Genomic DNA, 26,979 nt, shown 5'->3' on the forward strand with positions numbered 1-26,979 from the left:
TTATTAGGGAAAGGGAGGTGCTGAAGGGGGTGTGGCTAGAAAACAGCAAAAATCTATTAACCCTTCGCACACTCACATGCAAATGTTCAAACAATTGCATTCACAGATTCACTCATCCAGGCACAACTGTTATCCCTACAGCTAAATTAAAAGCCAGGGTTTTAGTTCACAGAAGAATGCATTCTTATGCTTAATCACCTATACTGCGCAGAAGTACCCAGGTAAACATAGGTGTCCTAACTCTGGCCCTGTAACATGCATAGTGCAGACATGCAAACACATTCATTGCATCAAACCTATCAATGGATTAGGAGCACACATCCTAACTTCCTCTCCTGGGAAAGACAGTGCATCTTACCAATCGCACAAGGGAGCTAATGTTATGTGTCCTAACTCTGGCCCTGTAACATGCATAGTGCAGACATGCAAACACATTCGTTGCATCAAACCTATCAATGGATTAGGAGCACACATCCTAACTTCCTCTCCTGGGAAAGACAGTGCATCTTACCAATCGCACAAGGGAGCTAATGTTATGTGTCCATGTGCACCATGCGCATACACCAGCATAAGCTGTCTGCATGCTGACAAACATACAGGGGAAGGGGGGAGTGCACCGAATTGGACCCTAGCCACAGGGGTCAATGACAAGAATAAACATACATATATGTGAGTGTGCGAAGGGTTAATAGATTTTTGCTGTTTTCTAGCCACACCCCCTTCAGCACCTCCCTTTCCCTAATAATTTATTTAATGTCCTAACTAGAGGCGATGTGCCTGGATATATGTATGTTTATTCTTGTCATTGACCCCTGTGGCTAGGGTCCAATTCGGTGCACTCCCCCCTTCCCCTGTATGTTTATCAGCATGCAGACAGCTTATGCTGGTGTATGCGCATGGTGCACATGGACACATAACATTAGCTCCCTTGTGCGATTGGTAAGATGCACTGTCTTTCCCAGGAGAGGAAGTTAGGATGTGTGCTCCTAATCCATTGATAGGTTTGATGCAATGAATGTGTTTGCATGTCTGCACTATGCATGTTACAGGGCCAGAGTTAGGACACCTATGTTTACCTGGGTACTTCTGCGCAGTATAGGTGATTAAGCATAAGAATGCATTCTTCTGTGAACTAAAACCCTGGCTTTTAATTTAGCTGTAGGGATAACAGTTGTGCCTGGATGAGTGAATCTGTGAATGCAATTGTTTGAACATTTGCATGTGAGTGTGCGAAGGGTTAATAGATTTTTGCTGACAGGATGGGAGGCCCTTGCTGTTGGATGGTGAGCCCCAAAGCAGCTGTTTGGTTTGCCTGGGCCAAGGGGTATCCCAGAGGACTAGTGTTTGTGTGTAACAACACAAGTGAAGAAGGTGATCGATTTTTAAGGCTCTGGTTTGCTGGTGGTGACGCATTCACGCATCATTTCCTGTATGGCGCTAAAGCAGGAAGTGGTTGCAGCAAATCAGAGCCCTGCACATCTGCCATACTGATCACATCATTACCCATCATTTCTGCTACATGTGAGCAATGCTACTTACCAGGACAGGGCTTTTTGAAAGTGCTGTTTTTAATTGATACCCCGCTTTTGTTCAAAAACCGATAGGACACATTTTAGTTTTACATAATTATTTGTGTCATTTTATTATCGCTTAAAAGTACTGAAATATATTTCAATTTGCAGCCAGCTATGAGTGTCTGAGATCGAGGCTGGGTTCACATATCGCATAACGTTTTTTTCTGGTGTTTTCCGCAGGTGCGTTTGCGTTTTTGTATCGCGTTTTTGGTGCATTTGCGTTTTGCTTTTTTTATGCTGATGCGTTTTTCATGCGTTTGCAGTTCGCTAATAAAAAACACATATGCTTTTTCTATGCATTTTTTTAATTAAACATATGCAAATCATTAGGAAGACAACAGGAAGCGGAAACATATCAGAGATCTTTACTTTTTAATAAAAGGCATGGAAAATGCAATGCTTATGCGTTACCATAGACTTTCAGGATGTGCGTTTTGGCAGCCAGCCTGCATATGATGCAACACTACCAGCGTCTGCAGAACGCTTACTGTAAATCACAAGTGAAACGCTGGTCCTTCTGCGTCCCATAGACTAACATTGCTGTGTAAAATGCAGCGTTTTACGCTCCGCAAGCATTTCTGCCATGTGTGCACTAGAGATGTGGCGAACTGTTCGCCCGGCGAACATCTCTCGAGCTCTTACTACTTCCGGGTCGCACTGACCCGGAGTAGTACGCCTGCGCTGCCCGGCTGAGCGCGTCCTTTATCGCGCTCCTGTTGCCGGGCACTCTCTGCGCATGAGCGTGACGACGTCATGCACACACGCAGAAGTGCCCGGCAACAGGAGCGCGATCTAGGACGCGCTCCGCCGGGCAGCGCAGGCGTACTACTCCGGGTCAGTGCGACCCGGAAGTAGTAAGAGCCCCACGGATTTGGAGATGTTCGCCACATCTCTGGTGTGCACCCGGCCTGAATGGGAACTCTAACAGCAATTTTTTTTACAGTTTGGCCCGTATAATTATATGCACAGTACAGGAGGGTCAGTCAGTTATTACCATGTCACACCCAAAGTAGGACGGACAGTAGATTCCAAACTACATTTCCCAACATCCCTGTATTACAGTAGACACCAGTGTCTACCTGAGAAGGTGTGACTTGTAGCCAACAGGAAGTAGACAGGATCTAGGCTGTAAGCCTGTATGGGTAGAAAAATAACTGCAGGCAAACAAAGCTACAAAATCGGTCTTTCAGTTTGAAAATTCCAGTTCCACAAGTAACATACATTTATCAACCTGGTTGTTTTGAAAATTTGGCTTCATTTTGGGATTAATTAGACTTTTCAAAGTTTTCTGTTTTTTCTCTGTTCATTTGGCTTTGTTGTCATGAATTTTAGCTTTATTTGAACATCTGGGTTTAATGCTCCTTCTCCCTGGCGGTATAATTATGTCTGGATGTCTTTTATACCCTAAAACCAGGAAAAATCATACCGCTATAGAGATATCTGCAGCAGCCCAGCACTTACTCACCTCCCTGCAATTCTCCATTTATCCTCCAGGTGGCACTGTAACCCTGTAGTGGATTACTGCTCATGGCTTCTTTTCATTGTCCTGAATCTGATCTGGGGTTACTGCCAGGGAAGTTAGGCCCGGTTCACACTTGCGGTTCTCTGCCAAACGGACCGGATGACCTGACCGGATCCGGACCGGATCCGGATCGGAACCGTACGGTTCTGATCCGGATCCGATCCGGATCCGGTCAGGTTGCATCAGGTGTTCATCAGGATGCGATCCGGATCCGTTTGGCAAAAGTTAGTACAAACCAAATAAAAATGTTGGGGTCTGGGAGGTCAGCAGAAGGGGGACCTGTGGAATCAGGCCCTCCGCTGTTTAGCACTCACCTCCACCTCCGACATACTGCCAACATCTCCAGCACGTTTAAAGTCACTGCTGCTCCACTCCAAAATGCTTGCCCATGTGTCCCCATCCAAAATCGCCGCTTCAATACGCATAGGAAGTGGGGTAGAACATCCGGATTTTTAGCCAGTGTGTTGTGCGCTCTCCGGTTCTCATAGCTTTGTATTGGCCGGATGGTGCAGTCCGGCTCCGCCCCGGATACGGCTGCCGGAGGAGCCGGACCAAAAAATAGCGCATGTTGGAACGGACGCCGGAGTCCGGATCCGGTCCGGATCCGGTCCGGCTCCGGTCCGGCAGAATGGACGCATGTGAACGGACGCATAGGCTTTCATTGCTATGCCGTGCGTCCGTTCCGTCCGTTCTGCAAGCGGTCCGGCTCCGGCACGGCGATTCCGGACGGCCACCGCTAATGTGAACCGGGCCTTAAAAGGAGAACTGACGTTAGTGGGATATGGAGGTAGTCATATTTATTTCCTTTTAAGCAATACCAGTTATTGCTTAAAAACTGGTATTGTTCAAGAGGACATAAATATGGCAGCCTTCATATACTTCTAACAGTTTTCCTTTAAAAGAGTTTCAAGCGGGGACAGAAGGAGAAGTGAGACGAAATTGTACACTGGGACCTGGTCGCATGCCAACCTTAATGTCTACTGGCAACCTTACTCCCTTTATAAAGTTACCAGGTGTCTAATGGCTCCCCTCCAACCCATATACAGTACCCTGGTGTCTAATGGCTCCCCTCCAACCCATATACAGTACCCTGGCATCTAATGGCTCCCCTCCAACCCATATACAGTACCCTGGCGTCTAATGGTCCTCCTATACAGTTCCCTAGTGTGTTTAGTGCTTTTCCCCCCACTTCCCCGATATGGCTTTCCTGGTGATCTAGGGCTTCACCTCCAGTGTAGCTTCCCTGGTGGCCTAGAGTGGGCCAAACATAATGCAAAGTGGAGAAACCAATTGAGGGCCAAATTGAATGGCTCTGAGGGCCAGATATGGATCGTGGGCCGGAGTTTTACATGTATGCTTTAGACTGTAAGATGGCAAGGGCAGAGCTCTCTCACTGTTTTGCGTCTTAGAATTTGTTACACATTTATTCACTGTATTTACCAGTACTGTTGTTTCTATCGATTCTGTATTTTGTACCAGCTCTGTATTTTGTGTATTGGTGTATAGCATTGTTTGTATTTTTCAGTACCCCATGTTTGTTTCTTACTTTGTACAGCGCTGCAGAATATATTAGCGCTATATAAATCAATAATAATAATAATACAGTAATTGTGAGTTTACATTTCATTATTTTATTATTTTATTATTCATAAACTGAACCCAGCAATCACAATAATCACTCACCTGAATAAGCTGCAATCAGTGCAATCAGCAACAGGATCCCCTGGGCCCCCATCTCTGGAAATTAAACAACAATAAACAATTATTTACACCCCTTCAAGTTGTTGGTTTCATGTTACAAATACTGCTTGTAATATTGGTCTATACCAGTTTCTACATCAGCACAGTACTTAGCTTCAAGAACTAACAATACGTTTTTTTTCCTGTTCGACTCTCTGCTCGACCATTGTAATATGTGCCAAAAGAGGTTTTACTTAATACTGAGTAAGGCCTGGTGCACACCAAAACCCGCTAGCAGATCCGCAAAATGCTAGCAGATTTTGAAACGCTTTTTCTTCTTTTTCTGTAGCATTTCAGCTAGCGTTTTGCAATTTTGTGTAGCGGTTTTGGTGTAGTAGATTTCAGATATTGTTACAGTAAAGCTGTTACTGAACAGCTTCTGTAACAAAAACTCCGGCAAAACCGCTCTGAACAGGCGTTTTTCAGAGCGGTTTGCGTTTTTCCTATACTTAACATTGAGGCAGAAACGCATCCGAAATCCAAAAAATGCCTCACCCCGGGAGGATTCGTTTCTGCAAAACGCCTCCCGCTCTGGTGTGCACCACCCCATTGAGATACATTGACCAAGCGGATCCGCAGCCGCAAGCGGCTTCAGAAACTCTGAAAAAGCCGCTCGGTGTGCACCAGCCCTTACTAACTTACTTCTGGCACATGCTTTGATAACTATTGGATGTGTTCACTTGCTTTAAAACTCTCCTCTGTGGCTTAACTGTTAACTACATAATGACCGCGTTACACCAAATGGTGTGAACACGCCGGCAGCCCCAAGGACCGCCTAACGCCAATTGGCATCAAGTCCTGGGGCGGGGTTTTGCAGGAGATCGTGCGCCGATGCGCGCGCATCTCCGCTAGAATGATGGAGCTCCGCTCCCTCATCAGTCTCCCAGCAGTGATCACCACAAGGAGACTGTTAGATGGCGAAACATTTAAATGGCCGCCTATTTACATGCTATAGCACTGTGATCCTGGGAGGCAGGAGAGAAATCAGCTCTCATAGGCTGATGTCTATGAGAGTCGGTCGCTGGGATTGGCTGGCGGGGGATAAAAAAAAAAAAAAGAAAACAAATAGTAAAATGTATTAAGAGACACAGAACAAATAAATATATAAAAAAAAATACATAAACATAACAGCAGGGATCAAAGCCCACCAACAGAAATCTCTGTTGGTGGGCAGAAAAGGGGGGCGGGGAGGGGGGGGGATCACTTGTGTGCTAAGTTGTACTGCCCTGCAGTGAGGTCTTAAAGCTTCAGTGGCCTATATTGTAAAAAAAAATAGCCTAGTCACTAGGGGGGTGTAAGCCCACGGTCCTCAAGTGGTTAAAGAGATTGAACTTCATCCCAATCAGTAGCTGATACCCGCTTTCCCATGAGAAATCTTTTCCTTTTCTCGAATAGATTATCAGGGAGGTCTGTATGGCTGATATTGTGGTGAAACTTCTCCCACAGTGTGATGTCAGGACCTAGATCCTAACAGTTTCCTGTCTGTAAAGCTCGTTGCATTGTGGGAAATAACGGCTGTTTCCAACTGCCAAGTAACCCTCTGTGCATATGTATACCTATAAAAAAACAAGCTTTTAGCCTATGGCATTGTTAGCGGGTTATAGATAATGGCAGTTGCTGTATAGTTTTTTTTCATGTCTGCCAGTAGTAAATATGATGACCTGCAGGACGATTGTGAATCAAACAATATGAACACATTTCATGGCGAATATCAATCATTTCTTGATCTCTCTTCTACTTTTTAACTTCTCAGTTTTCAATGTATTGATTTATTTTTTTCCTCTTTTGAACTAAAGTTTCTCCTTAAAGGAAATATCAGGCAAATAAATAAATAATAATAACAATAAAAACTGATTTACTTACCTGGGGCTTCCTCCAGCCCCTGGAAGCCACCAACCTCGCTGACTTGGCGAGGTCGGCGGATACTGCGCATGCGCTAGTGCGCCACTTGGGTCGGCAGCTGCTACAGGTACTGCTTTGTCTCATGTAAGTGTCAAACATGGCATGGAACCCCTGAAGGCTTCTCGTAGAAGGTTCTATGGAACCCTGGTTATGGCCTCTTTTCCACGAACTGTGTGCTCAGCAAGCAGTTACCATGCAGCAGTGAGCAGTTACCAAGCAGCAACAAGCAGTTAGCAGGGAGCAGTTAGCAAGCAGCAGCAAGCAGTTACAAGGCAGCAGTGAGCAGTTGTGAGAGTTTGAGAGGCATTTTACTGCCTATCAACAGTCCATGGAAAAGAGGCCTAAGAATCCCTGCTCTACTCAAAGGTGGGAGGATAAATTCTGCTGCACATTTGGGGATTTTGGATGAAACAAGGTGCCTCTATTGCAGCCACAATGATAACCTTCTCTCCATTCCTCCCCAGTCCCCACCCTAACACTTACTGAAAGTCGTACTATAAGGGCTGGAACCCACAGGAGCGCTTTTGGCAGCGTTTTGGCAGCACTGCGATACGCTAGCAGTTTGTCAAAACGCTGGGCTAATGTTAATGGATGGCAACTTCCACAGGAGCGTTTGCGTTTCCCAGAAACGCAAACGCAGGACCTGCAGCATTTTGGGAGCGTTAGCGCTTCAATGTAAAGTATTAAAACGCTAGCAGAAACGCTCAGCAAAACCTAAACTGAGCGGTTTTGCTAGCGTTTTGCGGTTCAGCACACTGTAACAAAATGAAAAATAATTCAGGACCAATCAGGATAAAAACGCAAAACGCAAAACGCTACACACCCGCTGGGCAAAAAAATACAATGTTGCAAAACATGACCAAAAACGCGCATGAATTCGCTTGCAAACCGCTCAGACAAAACGCTAGCGGTTGCGTTTTGCGTTTGCTGATTTCAGTGGGTTCCAGGCCTTAGGGTGACCCTGGTATCGCCTGATTAGCATGTGTCATCTTATCTGCATTATATAATATATAGATTTGTCATAATTACAGCTATAAATATCACAAACATGACCCAACCCGTGCTAATGATTATTAACGAGCTTTTCTACTTAAGACAAACAACCGGTATAAAGGGATGGTTGCCAATAGCCACTAATTAGCCAGAAGGTGTGATTTGAACAATCCTATTTGTATACCTACCTACCTGTCCTCCTATAGCTGGGAAACATTTCAGGGTTAGGTATTGTGGCTTACAAATGACGTATTGTAGGGGAAACGTTATGGTAATTCCTGACTGGCCCTTTTAATCATTATTACTGTGTTTTTAAGTGTACCTGAGATGACGAAATAAAAAGATTTTATACTTACTCTGAGCTTCCTAGACCCCATGAGCACCGATGCCTCCCTCGCTGTCCTCCTGAGTGCCTCCCTTCGGCCACAATCAGTTCCTGTAATCTGACTCAGTCGTGCCAGTCGGCTCTTCTGCACATGTGAGGAGGGGCGGCACATGTGCAGAAGAGCCGACTGGCATGACTGAGCCAGATTGCTGGGGCTGATTGCAACTGAACGGAGGCACTCGGGAAGATGGTGAGGGATGCATCTGTACTCATGGGGCTGGAGGAAGCCCCAGCCAAGTATAAAATCTTTTTATTTCACCATCTCAGGTTTACTTTAAGTTGGTTGAGCCTTGAGTTTACATCAACTTTAAGAGCTCTAGACAGGCACGTAGCTAGAGCCATAGGAGCCCTAGCAACTGATATGGGGACCCGGAGAAGAGGGGGCCCAGATGGTACTTAATGTATTCACCATTACATTTCTTATGTTCCTCCACCCTCCGACTTTGTCTCAGTGCCCATGGCCTATGTGCAGTGTTGTTTGCCTGAGAATGTAAATTGCCCAGGTAACTCATTTCCATATGGTAGGGGCACTGGGGCAGTGGGCATTGCTTAAGAGTGCCGACATCTGAGGAGCCCATTAAAGTTTTGCTGTGCATGATCTCTAGCTATGCCACTGGCTATAGAACTGTCAAAGTTGTTGCCTTTCAGTGATTTGGTTACAGGTCTGCTATGTGAATGAAATCCCCCCCACCCCCACTTCCCCAGGTATTCTGAGAGACCTGGTATATTTTATTCTAGCTTTAGCGCTCTCAGTAAACAAACATTCTGCAGAGATCACCTGGCAGAACTAAAGATGTCACCACCCGGGATACATTTCAGAATGGAAATCAGGGTAAGGAAAGATTTTACAATGGGCAAACACGAGTACATATTATGATGGCGCCGCTCAGTTCGGCACAGGGAGAACCTAATGACAGCTCTCCCTGCTGCCGCTAAACTCCAAAGCGACGTTAAAGTGGATCCGAGATGAACTTTTTCACATTGCCTAATTGTGTTCCTTTCCTATTGTTTATAGGGCATTCCTCAAGCCAAATACATTTTTGTTTTAATACTCTAATTCCCTATAAACTAAACAAGCCATGCCCACAGGTTTTCAGAGAGCCTTGGCAGTAGCAAGGGCTCATGGGAGCTCAGTCTGGGCAGGAGGAGGGGGAGGTATTACTAGCCAGAGATTTCAGAGGCAGAGGGGAGGAGGGAGGAGGAGGGGGAATTAGGTTTTTTTTGCTCAAGATACAGATAAGCCTGCCTCTGTGTAATGTTTATAAACAACATGGCTGCTGTCATTGTATCACAGGAAGAAATGATCATATTCTATTAAAGCTGTTTGCAACTAGATTTGCTGTGTAAACTATCTACACTTTAGATAAGATATATAGACAAGTTACTTGTTATAGTTAGTTTTTCATCTCGGATCCGCTTTAAATACTATTCCCCCTCCGATTTGGTGCACCTAGGAAGGAGATGTAATTCAGCGTCTGGCAGCCTCCAGACTCCCAAATTATCGCTACGCGGGGTGCGCATTGTAGCATTGCTACTATGATGGCGCCCAGCTCTCAGCTCTCAGAGCCGCACGCCGAGATGAACTGATCCGAGCAAACACAGACTAAGTAATTTGTAAATGAATATTGTAAAAAAAAAAAAATTTGATTTTATTCAATACATTATTTTCTCTACAGCTCCACTTTAACTAATGTCCTCCAATAATAATAAAGGCTTTACTTTTGTCACTGTTTGTGGTACAGATGGCTTTGTGCATGTAGTTTGTGAGTGCAAGGGTTTAATAATGATAAGTGCAGAGACTTTTTTGTACCAAATTAAATATGAATCAATTTAAAATAAAATATTGCAATCTCTTATGAAGGGAGGAAGGGAGGAAGGGGGGGGGGGGGCAATCCTTGAAGGTTATTTACAAAGATAAACTTCTCTCTCCAGTCTATGGAGATCTGATAACTGAATGGAATTTTCAGAGCCAAAGCAATTTACACTGTATGGGCTGGTGCACACCGAGCGGCTTTTTCCGCGTTTTCAGATCCGCTTGCGGCTGCGGATCTGCTTGGTCAATGTATCTCAATGGGGTGGTGCACACCAGAGCGGGAGGCGTTTTGCAGAAACGAAAAATGCCTGGGTGAGGCATTTTTTGGATTTCGGATGCGTTTCTGCCCCAATGTTAAGTATAGGAAAAACGCAAACCGCTCTGAAAAACGCCTGTTCAGAGCGGTTTTGCAGGCGTTTTTGTTACAGAAGCTGTTCAGTAACAGCTTTACTGTAACAATATATGAAATCTACTATACTGAAAACCGCAGCAGCAATCCGCAAAACGCTAGCAAAACGCCTCATAAAAATAAAAAAAAGCGTTTAAAAATCTGCTAGCATTTTGCGGATCTGCTAGCGGGTTTTGGTGTGCACCAGCCCTATCTGCAGATCATCAAACCAGGTGATTAAGTGCAGTTTGGAAAGCTGCCACCAGGGTGCAGGGTTGCTATTTAAGAAACAAGTTAGACAACAATTGCATTAGGCGTTGGAAGCAGGAGTAATGAGATCTAATCACACAAGTGCCTAAATAATGAATGGAAGTGACAGGCAATTTGTTTTTCAATACGTCTGAGCTCATGTACTGTCACTAAACATCGGATTTTCAATTGAGGCCACTGGAGGGGGTCATTGTACAGTGATTAAATCCTGAATATTAATGAACTGGAAGGGATAAAAGAGAAAGAATTGATCTTGAATGCACTTCACCTTGGTATAATGTTCCAAAAGCACAGATCACAGTGCAAATTGTTGTTATTATTATTATTAGTAGTATTACAACAACAACAACAATAATCATCCTACCTAATAAAACCCCTGTGTCTCTGCGTCCCATGGCCGTGTGTGTGTGTGTCTACATTTGTGCTACTGCGCATGTGCCGCAGGGACAGCCGTTGGACTGGAGCAGGACAGCCAGGGGGTCGGCTGGCCAGCAGATGTGCGCATGCGCTCTGACAGGTGGCGGCGGTGACGGACCAAGAGCCCGTTATTAAGCGGGCTAAGGTCCCTAATAATAATAATAATACTTTTTATATTATTACTATTGATTTAAGTATTTATATACTGTCCCAGTATAGGTAGATAGGCATAAGTAGGTGCCCCAGTAGTTAGCTAGGCATAGTTAGGAGTAGCAGTATAGGTAGGTAGGCATAGGTAGGTGTCCCAGTATAGGTATATAGGCATAGGTAGGTGCCCCAGTAGTTAGCTAGGCATAGGTAGGAGACCCAGTATAGGTAGGTAGGCATAGGTAGGTGCCCCAGTATAGGTAGATAGGCATAGATAGGTGCCCCAGTATAGGTAGGTGCCCTAGTATAGGTAGGTAGGCATAGGTAGGTGTCCCCGTATAGGTAAGTAGGTGCCCCAGTAGTTAGGTAGGCATAGGTAGGTGTCCCAGTATAGATAGTTAGACAGGGCCTGGCTGGCACAGTAATAAAAATTACCAAGGTCCAGCTGCAACAGATAGGGCTGTATAATGCAGTGTCAGTGGGCAACACAAAAATAAAACACATCAGGAGAACATTAGCTCTCAAAAGAGCTGTTGTGGGGTGCTATTTTAGCAATAAGAATCAGCAAGGAGCAAGCTAACAAGCCTACAAGAGCCTAACTAATCTTTTCCTATAAGAGTCTGCCAGCAGCTGTCCCATCACTAAGGCCACATACACACATCAGACTATAGTCTTTGGAAAATGAAAGATCACAGACCAATCTTACCACCCTTCATGTAGTATGAGAGCCATACTCTACACAGTCTTTTCTATGGAGCTGAACTCCACATCAGAAAAAAATCTTTGCAAGATGCTGCACACACAGATGCTGTACAGACACAAAAGATCAGTATCTGCAAAAGATCTGTTCCTGCCAAAAATCCATTCCTGCAAATTGCAATGAAAGTCTATGAGATCTGCAGATCATCATACACACATGATTTAACTGACATCCATCTGCAGATCAAGCAGTCATCTGCAGATCTGAAAATCCATCCTGGTGGATCTGATCTGCAGATGAATGTCAGTTAAATCATGTGTGTATGATGATCTGCAGATCCCATAGACTATCATTGCAATTTGCAGGAATGGATTTTTGGCAGGAACAGATCTTTTGCAGATACTGATCTTTTGTGTCTGTGCAGCATCTGTGTGTGCAGCATCTTGCAAAGATTTTTTTCTGATGTGGAGTTCAGCTCCATAGAAAAGACTGTGTGGAGTATGGCTCTCATACTACATGAAGGGTGGTAAGATTGGTCTGTGATCTTTCATTTTCTAAAGACTATAGTCTGATGTGTGTATGTGGCCTAAGTAATGCAGGCACATGAGTGAGTGTAAAGCCCGGGGCTGCCTGCCTTTTATAAGGGGGGGGGAGTGGCTCCAGGAGATATTGCAGGCTGATTGGCTACAATGTGCCTGCTGACTGTGATGTAGAGGGTAGAAGTTGACCCTAATGGTGCACTATGGGAACGAATCGAACTTCTGCAAAAGTTTGCCTTCGCCGGCGAACGCAAACCACCGAAAGTTCGCCTGGAACCATTCGCACGCGAACCGTTCGGGCCATCTCTACTTCTAATTAGTCACAGATGAGGGGGAATTAGACAGGCTCAACTCTAAATACATACAGCGTGCATTTCTCTATGTTCTCTATGTGCAAGGGTTCAGGTCCAATTTAACTGAATTTTCCTGTCCTTGCTTGCTTCTCAGTAGAGATGACCCTGCTTAGGAGAACTCTCGGAGAAGCATGTGATCAGTTTGATCAGCTGATAGATTTGTACGTGTCTGATTTGCTGTGACGACTTTGGTTTAATGCATGATCATGACCAGCCAATCAGAGCCTTACAAATCTATCAGCTGATCAAACTGATCACATGCTTCTCCGTGAGTTCTCCTAAGCATTGCCAGTCCTAGTTCTCAGTTTACAATTTATTAGATTTTATTTATACGCCCTTATACTGTAAATATTTATTGAACTCCTATTATTGCATTAGCTAGGGATGGTTAATCAGATGCTAATTATTCTGAGGATATGCAAATTTATGCTACATTTTATGCAAATGTATGCAGCTTTAACTGGCCCAATTAAATGCTGCAGTTACAGCTTTTGATTGGTTTATTTACACGCCTTATAAATCTGTATAAAATGAGCCTCCACAGCATGACAAAATGTAAAGTGCAGTGTGTCCTTATTCTTTTGTATGTATTACAATACCTGGGGATGAGTGAAGAAGAATTCTGAACTCTTCACGGTCCTCCTGGCTGAAGGTGCAAAGCTACATCTATTGCCTAAATCCAAGCTGGATCATCCGCAAGACAATCCTAAAGCTAAGTACACACATATGAGAATGATTGTACGTTGTGAACCTCAAACAATCTTTTAAAAGAACAACCTAGCTTTTAAAGGTGTGTAACAATCTGATGGTTTTTTTAACGAACGATCTGTTCCACCCGCACGTAATGAACAGTTCAAAACGTACGTTACACTATACAACTAACGTTACACATATGACATAACTACATTTCTATTTCATACTGTCGGTATGTAGTAGAGCATCTAGATAATATGATTATTATAATATATAGATTATGGTATAATCCTGTAGTATACAACGCGTCACTGGGCACAATCATAGAATGAACGTTACATCACAAGGGGAAAATTTAATGTGCTGTGACTATAAAACGAAGTGCGCATGTCTTGCCTACTACGAACGACCGTTTCTTAACGATGTACAACTTTTGCTAACGATCGTCGTTTAAAAAAATCCGCCAGGACAGATCTTTCGTTTTTAACGATCTAGCTCGTCCATTGTTTGACTTAATAATCATTGGCTGTTTTTTTTTTAAACAATCGTCGTTTGAAATGATCGGGGAACGATTGTTTCAAACGACTATAGTCGCATGTGTGTACGCACCCTAAGCGGTTGCTTAGGGCCCCGAGAGATGCTAGCCTCCCCACCAAATCTTATTAAAGAAAGCCAGGTGACCATCAGTGGGGAACAAAAACTGCTATCTTGCCTAGGGCCCTATTTCATCTTAGGGCCGGTGCACACCAAAAACCGCTAGCAGATCCGAAAAACGCTAGCAGATTTTGAAACGCTTTTTCTTATTTTTCTATGGCGTTTTGCTAGCGTTTTGCGGATTGCTGCAGCGGATTTCAGTATAGTACATTTCATATATTGTTACAGTAAAGCTGTTACTGAACAGCTTCTGTAACAAAAACGCCGGCAAAACCGCTCTGAACAGGCATTTTTCAGAGCGGTTTGCATTTTTCCTATACTTAACATTGAGGCAGAAACGCATACGAAATCCAAAAAATGCCTCACCTCAGCATTTTTCGTTTCTGCAAAATGCCTCCCGCTCTGGTGTGCACCACCCCATTGAGATACATTGACCAAGCGGATCCGCAGCCGCAAGCGGCTGCAGAAACGCTGAAAAAGCCGCTCGGTGTGCACCAGCCCTTAAAGAGAACCAGAGATGAAGCACCCTCTTGTATTTTACCTTATAAATCAGTGGGAACATGACAGTAAACACCTAATCTGCCCTTTGTTTCATTGTTCTCTGTGTAATCTGACTGTTATCACGTCTGATAAGAATCCCCGACTGAGAAGTCAGGCTGCTCTGTCTAGCTTTGCTACAGAAAGATTATAGCTAAGTCTGTCTTCTGTGGTGTTATTTCAAGCCCAAGCCTGCCCCCTTGTGGCTTTTCTATAATGACTCAGCAATAATCATTCCCAGCAAAGCCAGATTTAATTGCTCAGTCTGGGATTCTTGTGACTGCTGTTAACAGACACTTTTAGCAGTGAGGAGGAAACAGAGAGCATGGTAAGTGTTTTCTCTAATGTTCTTACTGATATACATGGTAAAATACACAAGGGTGCTTCCTCTCTGGTTCCCTTTAAAGTGGATGTGAGATAAACTTTGAGGGCCGGTGCACACCAAAAACCGCTAGCAGATCCGCAAAATGCTAGCAGATTTTTAAACGCTTTTTTTTATTTTTCTATGGCGTTTTGCTAGCGTTTTGCGGATTGCTGCTGCGGTTTTTCAGTATAGTAGATTTCATATATTGTTACAGTAAAGCTGTTACTGAACAGCTTCTGTAACAAAAACGCCTGCAAAACCGCTCTGAACAGGCGTTTTTCAGAGCGGTTTGCGTTTTTCCTATACTTAACATTGAGGCAGAAACGCATCCGAAATCCAAAAAATGCCTCACCCAGGCATTTTTCGTTTCTGCAAAACGCCTGCCGCTCTGGTGTGCACCACCCCATTGAGATACATTGACCAAGCGGATCCGCAGCCGCAAGCGGATCTGAAAACGCCCAAAAAGCCGCTCGGTGTGCACCAGCCCTGACTCATTGCATAATTGTGTTCCTTTCATATAGATTATAGGGCATTCCTCATGCCAAATACTTTATTTTTGTTTAAGGCCTCTTTCACAGTGGGACGTTAAAGTCGCAGTTAGAAAATGTTTTAACGTGGGCTAACGCGCAGCAATATTAAGTCTGTGCGACATTCACAGTGCACACGTTGCGTTGTGTGTAACGTGTAGCAATATTTAGAAAGTGCTGCATGCTGTGCGTTTAGTAATAAATATGCTGCGTTGTGTGTGTTGCATGCGCCGTTTTCGTTCCATCACTGTGTGATGAAAACAGCGCACCAAACGCAGGGCTAAAGAATGTACTATAACGTCCAAGTTATAGTCTTTCAATGCGTTGCATTAGGGGCACGTTATGCGACCTTAACGTTGCATCAAACGCAACGTCCTACTGTGAAAGAGGCCTTAATACTCGAATTCCCTATAAACTAAACAAGCCTCGCCCACAGCTTCTCCAGAGTGCCAAGGCACTTTGAGCCTTAGTAGCAAGGGCTTATGGGAGCTCAGTCTGGGCAGAAGGAGGAGGAGGTTAGGTTACTAGCCAAAGATTTCAGAGGCAGAGGGGAGCTAGATTTGCAATTGCAACTAGATTTGCTGTGTAAACTATCTAAACTTTAGATAAGCTATATAGACAAGTTACTTGTTATAGTTAGTTTTTCATCTCAGACCTGCTTTAATTAATTTCTGGCCTAAATACTAGATTATTTTCCTTGCGCACACTGTAATTTCAGCAGTGTTTAGTGAATATGTCCCACTGTGTCCTTGCCAATAAAGTGTATTTACATTGGCAGATTGGTGTTGCACAAAGCATTTTTAATATAGGTGGCTGGATCGTATTCTGGTTAAAGGACCTCTTCCAGAGTAAAGTGAGCCATAAGTTACTTTTCTCCTATGTTGCTGTCATTTACAGTAAGTAGTAGAAATCTGACATTACCAACAGATTTTGGACTAGCCCATCTATTCATGGGGGGTTCTCGCTTTGTGCAGCGATTGTGTTCGCGTTTTTAAGAATAAATACATTGTATTTATTCATTTTCGGCAACAAATGAATCACTTCCTGACTGATGTCAGGAAGTGATTTAAATAATCGCTCTGCTAAAGCGCTTGAAAAAAACGTTTAACAAAAATGGACAATGCACAGAAAATAATTTAAATTTTAAACTCTTCTTGAGACAGGGATATAATTTGTCAGTTTATCTGTATTACAAAATTACGGCGAAAGGTTGCACTTATTTCTTACGCATTTTGAACCCAACCTTTTTATTTTTCCCTTTTTATCTATATTTCCTGCTATTTTACTTTTACTTCCTGTGGTTGTACTGTAAGCCAGGTTGTTGTTGGCAAAGGCAATTTATAACACATAAATACGAGTGTTAATAAGTTATGTCACAGGAGTGTTTCCCCCCCATTTATACTGTTAAATAATGGCCTTGTTTTTGTGCTGTGTGTGCCTGCTTCAGTGATCTATGTTAGGTGCTCATCACTGTAATTGGGTTTGGCGCAGAACTCTAAATTTGGATATATTATGACACTTTCTAAGCTGCTTTCAGATATTAAACCTCGGTGGTGATATATTACCCCATTTACCTCTCGTTTGGCATGGAGTCAGATCTCCTGCATGCATAAGTGAATTCCTTGCCATGATACTGGGTGAGTCAGAGAGAAAGCTCTTGGTTGATTATACAATTACATTTTCTAATTAATAACCTGATATCTGGGCTGCAGTCCAATGGTTCTGCACTCTGCAAACTGGTTCATTCAAATACTCTCATCCATGGATGCAGAAATAATTCCTAATACTACAAACTTCAGTCTGATTAAGATTTGTGAAAAGGCTGAGTCAGCTGGGGAGTTGTGGGCTGCAGGATAATGTCATGCAGAATACACAGCAGGCAGCAGTGCTGTCAATTCCTGCCTGTTAAACTCTCTGACTATCTCTCTATTTGGGAGATAACTTCATTTTAGAGAACATTTAGGCTAATTTCACACCAGGACGTTGCGTTAGAGGGGGCGTTAAGGTCGCATAACGTCCCCCTAACTCAACGCCTGGTGGTGCTGGATCTGGACGTCAGAGTGAGCCGTGTTGTGCAGCTCACTCTGGCGTCAGTGATGCCGTGATGCGCACTCTTGTGCGCATGCGGCATCACGTGGTCCCGCCGGCCAATCGCCGCACAGAGCGGCTGCTCCAGGAAGTAAACACTGCACGTCATAACGTGCAGTGCATAATAATTAGCCATGTGCCTGGCCGCTCTCCGCTCCTCCCCAACATTACTGAGCATGTGCAAGCAGTCTAACGCGGCTCAACCGCGTCCAAAGTACTGCATGCAGTACGTTGTCTTGTGACGCAGCGTTACAATGTAACGCAACGTCCGCACTGTGAACAGCCTCATTGATTTTTCATTGCTGTGCGGTGGGCTGCGTTACAGGCTGCTCTAACGTGCACCTGTAACGTCCCACTGTGAAAGCAGCCTTAGACAATTATACGGGATCTGCGGGCAGCACCGTGGCGAAGTAGTTATCTCTCTCGCCTTGCAGTCCTGGGTCTCTGGTTAAATCCTAGCCAAGGCACTACCTGCATGAAGTTTGCCTGTTCTTCCCGTGTCTGTGCGTTTCTGTGGGTTTCCTCTGGGAACCCCAGTTTCCTCTCACATCCGAAAAACCTGCAGATAAGTTAATTGGCTTCTCCCTAAAATAACCCTAAACTGCAATACTTACACTACAGGATACAGGGATTAGATTGTGAGCCCCTCTGAGGGACAGTTAAATGACAAGACAATATACTATGTACAGCGCTGCAGAAGATGTCAGCACTATATAAATAATAATAATCTGTGGGAATTTTTTCCTTTTTTAAAGACATTTAACGTGTACATGGGTTAACTTAGATGAAGGTATTGCTCATCTATTATATAATGCAATTTCCTGCAGAAAATTGTTATAAAAAAAAAATAAATGTAGTGTGTGCGTGTTCATGTACACTTTTTGTTCACAAATACATAATATGAGGAAGTGAAAACATTACCCACAAAGTAGCAAAATTGTGTGCAAGTGCAAATATATATATATATATACAGTATATATATATATATATATATATATATATATATATATATATATATATATATATATATATATATATATATATATATTAGCTGCTGGCCCGGCATTGCCCAGGTATGTATTTGGCTGGTGTTGGCTCTGCCCCCTGTTTCTAACCCCAGCACACAATTGCTCAATGGCCAAGTTTGTGAGCTTTGAAGTCTTTGGCATCAATAATTTGCATTGAAATGAAACAAATCGGATTGGCTGTTTGTGGCTCCACCCCCTTTTCTGAATTTCAACCCCAATCACCCAATGGCCAACTGTACCAGGTTTGAGGCTTGTGCCAATAATAGTGCAAGAACGGCAGTAACTAAATATTTCCCTTGAAAATGTATAAGTTAATTTTGATTGACTTTTGTAGGCTCTTCCCACTTTTATGAATATTAATCCCAGTCACCCAGTGACCAACTGTGCAAAGTTTGAGAACCCTGCCATTCAGAGTGTAAGAATTGCTGCAGTTTACATTTTCTCAGTGAAATTTGTATTTGTCCCACCCACTGATGACTCGGTGTTGCCTAAGTATTTGACTGGTTAATTGGTTAATTAACAGTACAAGACAATAAGGGATTACAGTTTATGCAGTGAACAAATCAATTACAGCTTTATACATAACTAGCTATGACCCGGCATTGCCCGGGTATGTATTTGGCTGGTGTTGGCTGCGGCCGCTTTTTCTAACCCTAACACACAATTACTCAATTAATCAGTGACCAAGTTTGTTAGCTTTGCGGTCTTTGGCATCAATCATTTCCATTGAAATAAAACTAATCTGATTAGCTGTTTTTGACTCCACCTCCTTTTCTGAATTTGAACCCCAGTCACCCAATGACCAACTGTACCAGGTTTGAGGCTTGTGCCATTAACAGTGCAAGAATGGCAGCAATTACATATTTCCCAGCCCCCCCTAGTGTTTCCAGCCCACCCTTTAGATTGTAAGCCTCTAGCATGGTCCTCCATTCCCTGGTGTATCCTACATGATCGTCTGCTCCTGTCCTATGACAGCCTGTACTTGTATTATTGGGCCTACCTAACCAGCCCATATTGCATGATCATGTATCTTGTACAATTTGCATGTATAACTTTGTTCTATGTTGTATAACCTTGTTATGTCTGTCATCATTGTATATATTTATTGTCTGCGTAATATGTTGGCACATTAGAAATACAATAAACAATAATAATAATATTTCCCTTGAAAATTATTAGATTAATTTTGATTGGCTCTTGTAGGCTCCGCCCACTTTTATGAATATTAATCCCAGTGGCCAACTGTGCAAAGTTTGAGAACCCTATCGTTAACAGTGTAAGAATGGCTGCAGTTTACATTTTCTACATAACATTTGTATTTATCTCCACCCACTGATGACCTGGTGCTGCCTGGTTATGTACTTGGCTGGTGTTGGCTGCCGCCACTTTTTTTTTAACCCTAACACACAATTACTTAATTACTCAATGACCAAGTTTGTGAGTTTTGCAGTGTTTGGAATCAATAATTTGCATTGAAATGAAACAAATCTGATTGGCTCTTTGTGGCTCCACCCCCTTTTCTGACTCTGAACCCCAGTCACCCAATGACTGAACTGTACCAGGTTTGAGGCTTGTGCCATTAACAATGCAAGAATGGAAGAAAATAAATATTCCCCTTGAAAATCAGTAGGTGAATTTTGAGAGAGAGAGAGAGAGAAAGTCTATTGACTTTCATGTTACGGTTCACAGTAGACAAATCGTTCCAGAGTGTTTTGTTTGCATCGGGGAGCTTCCAAAGAGACTCTGACCAGTACTGCAAAGTGCTTAAAGATGCATACCATGCTATAGCTTGTGCTCTCCTCTTTCATTTGATGCCTGAATCGCCGTTCTACACCAAATAGTTTAAATTCGATTTCAGTTTAAAAAATGCGGCTGCCATCTTATTGATTTATTTATTTATTGTATTTATAAAGCGCCAACATATTACGCAGTGCTGGACATTAGTTTAGGTTACAGACAATATTTAGGGGTGACATACAGCAAAATGAAGATACCTGAATAAATCACACACTGATTGCTATTAGACTAAGAGGCCCCCCCGGTTCCCCCAACACCGTAATCTCTAGTTATCTAGTTATTTCTCTCTGCTTCAAACACAATGGGGGAATGATAGTTGAGTGAGTTGTGTGCCCCTCCTACACTGCGCCCTGAGGCTGGAGTCTCTCTCGCCTCTGCCTTGGCCCGGCCCTGGGTGCATGAGCAGGTAGGACACAAAAGGAGGAGGACCCTGCCCAAAGGCTTACAATCCAGAGGGAGAGGTAGGGACACGAAAAATAGGGGACCAGAGTTCAGTTGTGGGCTTAGAGCAATTGTGAGGGGTAGTAGGCCAGAGTGAAAAGGTGAGTTTTGATGGCCTTCTTGAAGTTGTTGGAATGGGAGGGACTATGGTACATGGATGATACACATGGAAGAGGGGGCGGCTTATGAAATGGGAGGGGGGCTGCAGTACATGGATGATACACATGGAAGTGGGGGCTGCTCATTGAATGGGAAGGGCTACAGTACATGGATGATACACATGGAAGAGAGGGCGGCACATGGAATGGGAGGGGCTACCGTACATGGATGATACACATGGAAGAGGGGGCTGCACATGGAATGGGAGGGGCTACAGAACATGGATGTTACACATGGAAGAGGGGGCTGCACATGGAATGGGAGGGGCTGATGTACATGGATGATACACATGGAAGAGGGGGCTGCACATGAAATGGGAGGGAGGGCTGCAGTACAGGAATGATACACATGGAAGTGGGGGCTGCACATGGAATGGGAGGGGGGCTGCTGCTCATGGATGATACACATGGAAGAGGGGGCTACACATGGAATGGGAGGGGCTGCTGTACATGGATGTTACACATGGAAGAGGGGGCTGGGGCTGCACATGGAATGGGAGGGGCTGCTGTACACGGATGATACACATGGAAGAGGGGGCTACACATGGAATGGGATGGGGCTGCTGTACATGGATGTTACACATGGAAGAGGGGGCTGCACATGAAATGGGAGGAGGGGCTGCAGTACGGGAATGATACACATGGAGGAGGGGGCAGCACATGGAATGGGAGGGGGCTGCTGTACATAGATTATACACATGGAAGTGGGGGCTGCTCATTGAATGGGAAGGGCTACAGTACATGAATGATACACATGGAAGAGGGGGCTGCACATGGAATGGGAGGGGCTACAGTAAAGCTTTAGTAACCGTGTTATTATTATTATTATTATTATTTTTTTTTTTTTTTTTTATAAAGCACTAACATATTACGCAGCGCTGGACCATAAATATATACAATGATACAAGGATGACAGACATAACAAGGTTATACAAGGCAAACGGTATAAAATACACGATCATGCGATATGGGCTGTTAGGTAGGTCCAGTAATACAAGTACAGGCTGTCATAGGACAGGAGCACATGATCATGTAGGATACACTAGGGAAGGGAGAGGGTACAAGATACATGATCATGCGATATGGGCTGGTTAGGTAGGCCCAGTAATACAAGTACGAGGCTGTCATAGGAAAGGAGCACATGATCATGTAGGATTAGGATACACTAGGGAAGGGAGAGGGTACAAGACACATGGTCATGCGATATGGGCTGGTTAGGTAGGCCCAGTAATACAAGTACAGGCTGTCATAGGACAGGAGCACATGATCATGTAGGATACACTAGGGAAGGGAGAGGGTACAAGATACATGATCATGCGATATGGGCTGGTTAGGTAGGCCCAGTAATACAAGTACGAGGCTGTCATAGGAAAGGAGCACATGATCATGTAGGATTAGGATACACTAGGGAAGGGAGAGGGTACAAGACACATGGTCATGCGATATGGGCTGGTTAGGTAGGCCCAGTAATACAAGTACGAGGCTGTCATAGGAAAGGAGCACATGATCATGTAGGATACACTAGGGAAGGGAGAGGGTACAAGATACATGGTCATGCGATATGGGCTGGTTAGGTAGGTCCAGTAATACAAGTACAGGCTGTCATAGGACAGGAGCGCATGATCATGTAGACTACACTAGGGAAGGGAGGACCCTGCCAGAGGCTTACACTCTACAATCTATTAAATGCAGCATACAATAATCATAGATATTATTACCTAAAATCAAGTTAAAGAGGAACTGTAACAACATATAGTAGAATGCAGTAAAATATCCAGGATACCCACTTTTACATGAAATATCCTGGTTTATGCATCAGAAAAACTTCCAATAGCTATATACTTCTCTTCTGTCATTATATTGGTATGTAGCCTCTCACTGAGGCTTGACCTAGGCTATTTATTATGTGGAATCCTTCCCCCAATAGTTCTGTGAGGCCAGATATCTTTTCTACTGACTCTCAGTAAACCAACATTCAGCAGAGATCATCTGCCAGCAGTAAAGATGTCACCCCCAGTAGTGACGATCGTAATCAGCAAAATTATAATTTCACTAAATTGTGTGTACCATTTCACAATTACGCCTATACGTAATTACAATTTGCAAACTAAATTGATTTCATAGTCATTCGTAATTTCACATAAATATTTGCATAATTTTCGTGAAATTTCACGTAATTTTGTGCCAACTTTGGAGGTTAATAGCAAAACCCCCATACATGCTATTGCCACCAAAATTTCTACCTATGTTAAAGAGGAACTCCAGTGAAAATAATTTAATAAAAAAAAGTGCTTCATTTTTACAATAATTATGTATAAATGATTTAGTCAGTGTTTGCCCATTGTAAAATCTTTTCTCTCCCAGATTTACATTCTGACATGTATTACATGGTGACATTGTTACTATGGGCAAGTTATGTAGCTGTTTCTAGCTGCTCTGGCTGTTACAGACAGCTTTAAACAGCCATTTCCTGTCTGTGAACATTGTTACATTGTGGCAGTTTGCCCAGAGTACCGCGGTATTCAGAGCCTCTTGTGGGAGGGGTTTCAGCACAAAATTAGTCGCACAGCGCCCCCTGATGGTCTGTTTGTGAAAATCATTGTATTTCTCATGTAAAAGGGGGTATCAGCTACTGATTGGGATAAAGTTCAATTCTTGGTTGGAGTTTCTCTTTAAAGAGACACTGAAGCGAGAAAAAAATATATATGATATAATGAATTGGTTGTGTACTATGAATAATTACTAGAAGATTAGCAGCAAAGAAAACATTCTCATATTTTTATTTTCAGGTATATGGTGTTTTTCTAACATTGCATCAATCTACAATATGTGCAGATTACACAACACTCAGCATTCAAAATGATTCTTTCAGAGCAGTCTGTGAACTAATGACCTCTCCTCTGGCAGAGAAAAAGGAATTTGTTTAGTAACAGTTGAGATAATAAAAGTCAGAAGACAGCCCTCTCCAGGACTTTGAAAGTCGCAGAGCTTAATGGCTTTTTTGCATAGAGATAACAACTAGAGTTTCTTAACTCTTCCTGTACTGGAAACAATTAGACTGATGTATCTGATCTTAATGTTTTATTTCTTAGCTGTACTACACATACAAATCATAACATCATAATTTTTTTTTCGCTTCAGTGTCTCTTTAAAGGGAATAGTGGGTACAAGGGGAAAAATAATTTTCTGAAAGAACCATATAGTTTTTGAGAAAATCGATTTTTAAAAATGCAAAGAAAAAATGTTGTTTACATTTTGAAAAATGACAGTTTAAAAACCATTTGTCTTTCCATTTTTAAAAACGATTTTCTCAAAAACTACAATGTCTTTTTGAAAAATTATTTTTCTGCCTTGTACCTAATACTCTCCTTAACATATGTACCAATTTTAGTAGCAATAGCATGTACAGGGGCTTTGTCATTAACCATTAAAGTTGGCACAACATTTCGCAAAATTGCATGAAAATGTACGCAAAATTATGAAATACTACTATTACATATGAAATAAATTATGATTTTCCCTGAAATTTCGCATTACGATTACGATGCCTAAATGCAAATTTCGATGCGAAATTTTGCATGTGCAAAATTTCGGCCCACCACTGACCACCAGTGATACATTTCAGAATGTAAATCAGGGAGAGAAAAGATTTTACAACGAGCAAACACTGACTAAATCATTTATAAGATGTACTGTTGTCCATCAATGTATCTGTACAGCACTGGGGTCCCCAAACTGTGCGCCATAGTGATTGAATCCAATCGCAACAAATGCACAAGCTGGCAATAATGGTACGCCACATTAATTAGGGATAAAACATGGCATGCAGGGTATCATTTTAAACAGTAAATCCAAGTAACATACAGTATTTAGAGATGTTTTATAACTGTGGCATTCGTCATGGGAAATTTGTGAAGGCTAAAATCTAAAAAAATGTTTATTTTCTGCACTTTCGCCTATTTTTTCCCTATAAAATGCCTATAAAATTTAAATAATTCTTGAAAACAAATATTACCCAAAGAAAGCCTAGCATGTTCTGAAAAAAAAAAAAATCTACATGCGTATCACTTTGATGGCACAAGTAATAAACAAGTTATTGCTTTATCAAAAGTGACAGCTGAAATGCCAAAATTGTCAGGAATCTTTAAGGGGTAAAACCTTGGAATGGAAAGTGGTGAAAGGACACCCGAGGCGAAAAATAAACTAATGAAATAAACAATTGTATCCATCTTCCTTCTCCTAAAAATGACTTTTAAACATATTCCACAGTTTTATGTTTAAATTTACTTTTTACGTTTTAACTGTTTTATTGTTTTTGCTCACTTACACATTCATTAAAGTATGCCAGAGCTAAAATCTATCTATGAACAATTGACCCTTTTTATCTTTGTTCTGCTCTCAGAAGCCATTTTCTGCTAGGAAAGTGTTTTTTAGTTGGAATTTGTTATCAGTGAGGGTCACACTGTAGTCACTTCCTGTCTGAGTCAGGACTGAGTCAGCCACTTACATACCTGATATTTAACTCTTTCAGGCAGAGAAAGAAAAAGAAGGTACATATCCTAGTTATTTGTGTGCTAGGCACTGTACATACACATGTCTATCTCATCATGTCACATGTCACCTCGGGTATCCTTGAAGAGTTTTGCCTGCCTATCCTGCCACTAATAATAGCAGCTCTGTCTTCTGCTGCTTCAGACTGATCACAGACACAAGGGTTACCTCTTACCTGCTCCTCTCCTGCCCAGGACCTAGAGCTCACTGGCACATGCCAAGCTTTATAAAGGATACTCAATGCATCCAGGACACAGTACAGAAGACTATTAGCATAACAAGTAACCACACTGAGAGATCCTCCCAGCAGAAGTTATGAAAGACTCCCTGAGTCCAGTCCTGGCAGACTGGCACAAGATCAAATTGAATGTATCTGTGTGACAGCTATGCAGCATTGTATGATAATGGTCTGCTGCCGTTCTCACACCCTAATGTATGTAAATATGCTAATAAATTACCAGCAAAATACCAAATGAGGTCAAAGGAACACCTGATATCAGCAGTGTTCTCTAAATGGAAACTACTGTACAGAGCAGAGGGCAGTGGATCCTTAGTGCTCATATCACTCATATCACTACAAGGGGAGAAATCTGTCATTATGGATGTGTCCACTGAATTCTTTCCAAGATCTTTCCCATAATTCAATGTTGTTGTTTTTTTATGTGTAGTATAACTATGTTGAACTGATATCAGGACCTGATTTCTGCAGAAAAAAAGAACTGCATAGGCCAGGGAAGGGGATGCTTTTGTAAAACTAAGAGCTTCTGCATAATATGTGTGATCATCTTTAAAGGAGAACTGTAGTTAGAGGTATATGGAGGCTGCCATATTTATTTCCTTTTAAACAATACCGGTTGCCTAGCTATCCTGCTAGTCTATTTGGCTGCAGTAGAGTCAGAAGCACACCAGAAACAAGCACGCAGCTAATCTTGTCAGATCTGACAATAATGTCAGAAACACCTGATCTGCTGCATGCTTGTTCGGGGGCTATGGTTAAACCTACGAGGCTAGATACACTTAGCAGAAACGCAAGCGTTGCGGAAAACGCTGTGTTTTTGCCGCTAATGTAAGTCTATGGGCAGCATGAAAAAAACACATAAAAAAATGCATATGCATTTTGTATGCGTGCATTTTTAAAAACGCCGATTTTGTTGCATAATATTCAAAGACACATCAAAAATGCACATAATGAAAGTCAATAGGAATACACTGAATTGCATTTTGTATGTGTTTTTCGTGTGTTTTTATGTTTTTTTTTTTTTTATTGTTTTGTAATGTATTTCCATTTCCTGTTGTCTTTCTAGTGATTTGCATAAGATGCAATGTAAAAACGTATTTAAAACGCATACAAAGCGCATATGTGTTTTGTTTATGGAAACGTGTAAAAAGTGGTGACGG

The 26,979-nt window shown here is 42.6% G+C and overlaps 1 protein-coding gene across 1 annotated transcript in view; it reads right to left on the reverse strand.

The window, feature by feature from the left end:
• Positions 1–25,782, reverse strand: part of LOC137521916 (IgGFc-binding protein-like) — a 237,839-nt gene extending 212,057 nt beyond the window's left edge. The window contains exons 1-2 of the mRNA XM_068241793.1: positions 25,757–25,782; positions 4,780–4,833 (exon numbers count right to left, since the gene is read on the reverse strand). Of these exons, the coding sequence (XP_068097894.1) occupies positions 4,780–4,831 (52 nt within the window). The 5' untranslated portion in view covers positions 4,832–4,833; positions 25,757–25,782. The remainder of the gene's footprint in view (positions 1–4,779; positions 4,834–25,756) is intronic.
• Between the last annotated feature and the right edge of the window lie 1,197 nt (positions 25,783–26,979).

The sequence above is a fragment of the Hyperolius riggenbachi genome, chromosome 6, assembly GCF_040937935.1.
Source record: "Hyperolius riggenbachi isolate aHypRig1 chromosome 6, aHypRig1.pri, whole genome shotgun sequence".
NCBI classification, from domain to species: Eukaryota; Metazoa; Chordata; class Amphibia; order Anura; family Hyperoliidae; genus Hyperolius; species Hyperolius riggenbachi.